This window comes from Anguilla rostrata, chromosome 17, assembly GCF_018555375.3.
Source record: "Anguilla rostrata isolate EN2019 chromosome 17, ASM1855537v3, whole genome shotgun sequence".
Classification (NCBI taxonomy): Eukaryota; Metazoa; Chordata; class Actinopteri; order Anguilliformes; family Anguillidae; genus Anguilla; species Anguilla rostrata.
This window is the reverse complement of record NC_057949.1, coordinates 3858491-3864490: the sequence shown is the minus strand read 5'-3', so window position 1 is coordinate 3864490 and position 6000 is coordinate 3858491. Positions and strand designations below refer to the sequence as shown.

Below are 6000 nucleotides of genomic sequence, written 5' to 3'. Positions count from 1 at the left end.
GTGAAAGACGCTGTTGATTTTCCGCATTCGCAGGGAGAGCAAAGAGCTGGCGGAGTACACGCGGATGCACCTGCCCGAGGGCACCGCCCACGGGCTCAACCCCAACCCGATGGCGACGGGGCGCCCGCCCCTGGCTGGCTCCGGGCGCTGGCCCCCGGACCCCGCCTCCCACCTGGTGTCCCACCCCTGGATGCCCCGCCCGAGCGGCCCCTCCATGTGGCTCTCCGGCTCCCCCTACGGTAAGACCGAGCACCTGCGGGGTCTCACCGTTGGCTGGTCTCGCCCTGTTCAGATGCGGAAGGGTATTATGGAAATATTAATATTAATATTAAAGCGTGCATGGATACGACTCTCAGTGCATTTCTTTATCATCCATTAATGAACGGATTGAGCTTCCATTCGTTTATTTATTCTTTGAATTTACTATTGCGCTGTGGACAATTTTCTTTTTACTTTCAACTTGCTTGGGCATGTCATGCGGAGAGGTGGGGAAATTCCATCAGTGTCGTAAGAATACGTTGTGAATGATAACTTATTAATAACAACTTATCGAAACATGGATTTAATGGAGGACTGAAATTGCGGGATGTCTCGTCCGTTTCATTACGTCGAACGTTCGTCTGACGACGCGCGGTGAGACGCGTGTGGCAGCTGTGGTTATTTATGGCACTTTTTTGACGGCAGGTTAATTTTCAGATGACTAAGTGATAAGTATTTCCTTGCGCAGGTGATTTAATAAGGACTGTGTCTGGTGACAGGCGGTATGAGCGGCCTTGCCGGGGGGGTTGATGGATTGCTTTGATTTGCCTTTGTCGGAGTAGGCGGATCTGCGAGGGGGTATCGTCTGGGGAGCGGTTTTGGGAAAACGTTAACGGTTTGCGGTCTGACGCATTTTCCCGTCTGGATACTGTTTTGTTCAGATTTTTTTTTTTCTAGACGTAGCGTGAAACACAGTTTTGAGGGAAAAACGCTCGCCAGTTGAAGAGACTATGGCTGCAAAGTGGTAAAACTCAGTGCTCAATTGTACGGCAGACGACATTTGACTTGAAAGCAGCCTAGTAGGAAAAACTTGTGGGACAGTTCAGAGACTCTCTTGGGAGTCTTGCTTGCAGGAACCAGGTTGAAACGGCTGCTGGTGCGGGACACGCCCTCCAGAGGGCGCCGTGTCGGAGAACTGCGTGGGAGGAAAGCTCTGAACGTGTGTTTCCTGACCCCCAAACAGGGCTGGGGCCCCCCTCTCTCCACCAAGGCCTGCCCCCGGGGTACCCCCCGACCCTCCCCGGCTCCATGCCCCCTCCGTACCAGTTGGCGCGGGACCCTCAGACGGGTCAGCTGGTGGTCATCCCCACGGAGCACCTCCCTCACTACGGTACGGCCCGGTTCTCTCCCCACGAAACCCTTCTGATTCGTTCCCATTCGTCCCCCAAAATAACCGAGAATTTTGTTTAACGTGAAGTCTGTACATCAACCTACAACACAAGCTTGTTTTTCTAACCTTTTTCATTCTCTGCTTGGAGTATGATCTCCTGATTTTGCAAGTCTTATCATTTCATAGTTACTGTTTTTTTTTTTTTTTGGCTTGTTTGTCTGTTGTCACATTTGGTATTGTTTAATTATCTTATTTTGTTTTTTTGTTAAATGTTCTGTTTAATTGTGTTTATATTGTATTATTGTCGTTTAGGACCCCCTTGAAAACAAGATGGTACATCTCAAGGGGTTATTCCTAATAAAGGATTTTCCTAAACCTTGTGCTGTTTTTGAAGCATTTGTTTTGCAAATGTTGTCTGGAACCTTCTACTGCGAACGCTACTAATAGACTAATTAGACATTGCTCGATGGTGGGTACCGTTTCACATCTTGAATCTAATTACCTTCTGTTTAATTGGTGAACTATGTGTCGTTGAGCATGTGTTTTCATAAAGGTGGTCTTTGCTGTGCTGCTTCATAGACGTGGACACCCTTGTGGTAATGGAGGACGTGATGGTGCCGTAACCGGCATCCTGACGGTTGCACGGTGCTGATTTTCGGTTTCCCCTCCCCCCCCCCAGCGGCTGAGCTGATGGAGCGGAGCCCCCCGCTGTGGCCGGCGCTGTACCCGGGGGCGGGCGCCTCGCTGCAGCACGCGCAGGAGCTGCACCTCCTCTCCCAGCAGCAGCTGCTCCGCCAGCAGGAGCTGCTCATGATCCAGCAGCAGGCCGCCCAGGTGATGGAGCTGCAGAGGAGCGTGCATCTTGCGGTGAGGAACACCCCCCCCCTCCCACCCCCCCACACACACACCACCCACCGCCACCCCCCCGCCTCCCCCGCCACCTCCATCAGTCACCTTTAGGGGTAGAGACCCAGTGAGACCTCAGTAAGAAGTCACTGGAGTTCATAACCAAGTGGGGCGGCAGTGTAGCACAGTGGGTCAGGAACTGGGCTTGTAACCAAAAGGTCATAGGTTCGATTCCTGGGTAGAACACTGCCGTTGTACCCTTGAGCAAGGTACTTAACCTGCATTGCTTCAGTATATATCCAGCTGTTTAACACTCTGGGGTCTAAGGGTAAAATGAGGCACACTGGTGATTGTGCGATGCTCTGACATTTGTGTAAATTTCATCAACTTTATATAGTGATTCCAAAGTGTTTCATATCTTTGTTTTCAGCACAAACTCAGCTACAACAATATGGCAGCAGTAAGTATGTCATAATAATGTGTGGATTGTAAACTGCTCTAAAATCACACAACTGTAAACAGTAGTTTTGAACATGCACAGGAATGTTGTAATAAAACACACTAAACAATTGTGAATAAGACTTTTGGTCACGGAAATGTGTTCTTCAAGGTCTTGGGTATCAAAAGATGACAAAATATTTTGGCAAATCCAATGAGAAATATAAAATAAATTGCTAAAAGTTAGTGTTGTGACTACTATTTTTCAACACCAGGTGAGAATGGGAGGGCAAATGGCCTTTCTGTAATGAATATGCATTGGGTAGGAATACCTGCCAGCTAAGTAGGCTATTCACACCTGGCCGCATGCCTCCCCACCACTAAAGCCGCGTTTCCACCAAAATTACCCGGAACTTTCAGTCCCAGGAACTACTTTACCAGGAACTAAAAGGTTCCTTCAGCCAATGGTTGTCTGCGTTTCCACCGGGGTCTAAAGTCCCGCGAAGATTAAGCAAATTAGCCCACTGACGTATGAAAAAGCGGCGTTGTCGTCGGTCCATCTGCCATATGATTTCTTCTGTAACCCTATACTACCACCGAAGTAGCCTACATTATTTTCTAATAACCGGGACAGCCCGGAGGGGTTTATTCCACAAATACAACGGGTTACCAACAATGACTATATATGGTTACTTTTGTATTTATTGATTTTTATCGATTTAATCACATGGAATTGAAATATTATTCTGCAGCCGTCTGGGCATATTTTACCGCTGTCAAGCAAAACAGTCGTTGGTAGTTGAACTTGGACCGTTATGCAACAAATGGGATATAACAGGCCAATAGTCAGATAGTAACTGTTTTATATATCCTCTCAAACACATTCATTATGTTTTTATGCGAACATTCGATTTCATGTCTTGACATCCGAAGCGACAGAATGCATTCACATTTCCAATATAGGCTAACTGGCAACAACAGCAGAAAACATGCACACGTTGTAAACAATTTGCTGTTTGATTACTTTCTCATCGTCAATTCCATATAGGCTAATCGCAAAATGACAAGAATAGAACGAAAACTCGGACTAGCGTGAAAATTTAAATTAGTAGTGGTACAGCCACCGTTTGTTTTCCTTCGAAGTTACTGCTAGCCGAGCAGCGAAGTGTGCCCTCCAGATGCGAACCATGCACCATAAATTTGTCCACAGTCTTCCTGGTCTTTTTGTGGAATTGAAGAATGGCAGAGTAAAATTACGACAGTCTGAAAAAGCTAAAGGTACGATTACTAGAATTAACCTGTTATTTTACCCTGACAAAAAGTGCGGATGGTGATTTCCAGTTTGCTTTTACTGTATCACCAATGTGAATTACGCAGAACTACCGCATACCTCACATAACTGTATCAAACGTTGAGTCAATTACAACGGGCTAAGAAAATCCGGAAGAAAATATTCAGCAACCGAATTAATCCGTTTGAATGTTTTATTACGTAATATGCTGTCCCAGCACGAATGCTTAGCATTTTATAAAACGAATACTAAAGCACGAAAAGACCAGAAGAGCACACGTTATAATTCCAAGAGGTTGGCAGGCTATAACCAAAAGTAGGCTACTGCACCGCATAACATACAAGTTTGATTTGAAGTTATTATGAAAATAAGTCGGTTTGCGCCTGCATATTTTCAAACATGGCGCCTGAAAATAGACACAAAAAAATTCTACGAGTACTTGACCAATCAGAAATGTTCAGCGCTGCAAGCTCCACCCAAAAGGTTCCTGTACTTTCGGAAAGTACTACCCCCCGAGCAGGAACCTTTTGGGGGGTAAAACAAAGCCCCCAGAACTAAATTTAGACCCTAGTTCCTGCGGTGGAAACGCACTGAGTTCCTCAAAAGGTTCCTAGTTCCGGGGTATAGTTCCTGCGGTGGAAACGCGGCTTATGACAAAGACTCAGTGAGCCATTTAGAAGACAGAAACAAAGACAACTTTTGATTTTAGAACATTTATTGAAGTAAACTGCATGGAAGATGAGATGAGACTGGTGTACTCTTGCAACGTCTGCCTGGCCTCTTAGCTAGTGGTGAACTAGGCTGTGTTTCCTGATCAACATCTCTGCAAATATAATAAAAACAAAATTGTTAGGAAATGTGAAATCAAATCAAACTTTATTTATATGGCACATTTCCTTCAACAGGTGAAAATTAAATGTGCTTTACAAAAAAGGGACAATCCACTAACTAATGAAAACAAAATTTATGAAATGTGACATCATATACAAACAAAGAACCAAACAAACACAACCAGACGCAGAGAGGTAGCCTATAATTTTGAGAAGCAATGGTTAGAATCATTCGTAGTGTGGGAACTTACAAACGCGCATATTAGTGAATATTTCTACAAACACACAGATAATGTAATACAGCACATTTACAAATAATGCAAGCTATCAACGAAAAAACATTAGCTTAACTAAATAAACACTAATATTCCAACTAAACTACACGCAACTCATCAATAACAATGCCTCAATCTGAACTAGGCTAGGTCTGTTTAGCTAAGTGGTTATTTTATTGCTGTTTCCCGAACTTACTTAGAGAATGCTAATATCGATTGTGCAAGGACATCAGTTTTAGAATCCTAGCCACGCCACTACACGCCAGGCATGAGCTATTTATTACGAATATGATCGAAAAACATACAGTCTACCTGATACTTCTAACACAACCAGACGCAGAGAGCCTAGCCTATAATTTTGAGATGCAATAGTTCGAATCGTTCGTAGTGTGGGAATTTACAAACGCGCACATTGCTGGATATTCCTACAAACACACAGATACGTTGCAATACAGTACACATATTTACCAATATGATCATAAGAAATATACTTACGCATGAAGTTGATCCTCAGCTGGATCAGTTCGCTGTTCGAAATGACACCGCTCTTCATCAGTGTCGGCTTCCGGACGGAAAATTAAACGAAAATTAAACAAAATTAAACGAAATGTTCACCTCAAAAGAAGTGAATTAGGCGACACTCTGTGACATTCTATCCCGCTTTGACTTGGCATTTCTCACATGGATCTCGCATCGCCCCTCCTTTAGTCTCCTTCTATGGAGAGTAATTAAAATGTTGTTAACATGTGAATGCGATTTGGGCGGACTTCCTGCTGAGCGAAATTCACATAGTAATGAGTAAAGTTTAGCGAAGCATACATGATCTAATTAATCAAATTTGGAACATTTAAAACAATTTATATTATTTGCCAATGGGCGCATTGGAAAGTCGCGATTCTAAGGTTTCTGTCAATGTTTTTGTTGCGTCTGTATGATAACAGCATGTGAAGT

General features: G+C 44.3%; 1 protein-coding gene across 10 annotated transcripts in view; it reads left to right on the top strand.

The window, feature by feature from the left end:
• Positions 1-6000, top strand: part of LOC135243503 (trinucleotide repeat-containing gene 18 protein-like) — an 86365-nt gene that overhangs the window by 43887 nt on the left and 36478 nt on the right. For all 10 annotated transcript variants that reach the window (XM_064315381.1, XM_064315388.1, XM_064315386.1 and 7 more), the window contains 3 exons: positions 34-239; positions 1223-1369; positions 2049-2236. In XM_064315381.1, the coding sequence (XP_064171451.1) occupies positions 34-239; positions 1223-1369; positions 2049-2236 (541 nt within the window). The remainder of the gene's footprint in view (positions 1-33; positions 240-1222; positions 1370-2048; positions 2237-6000) is intronic.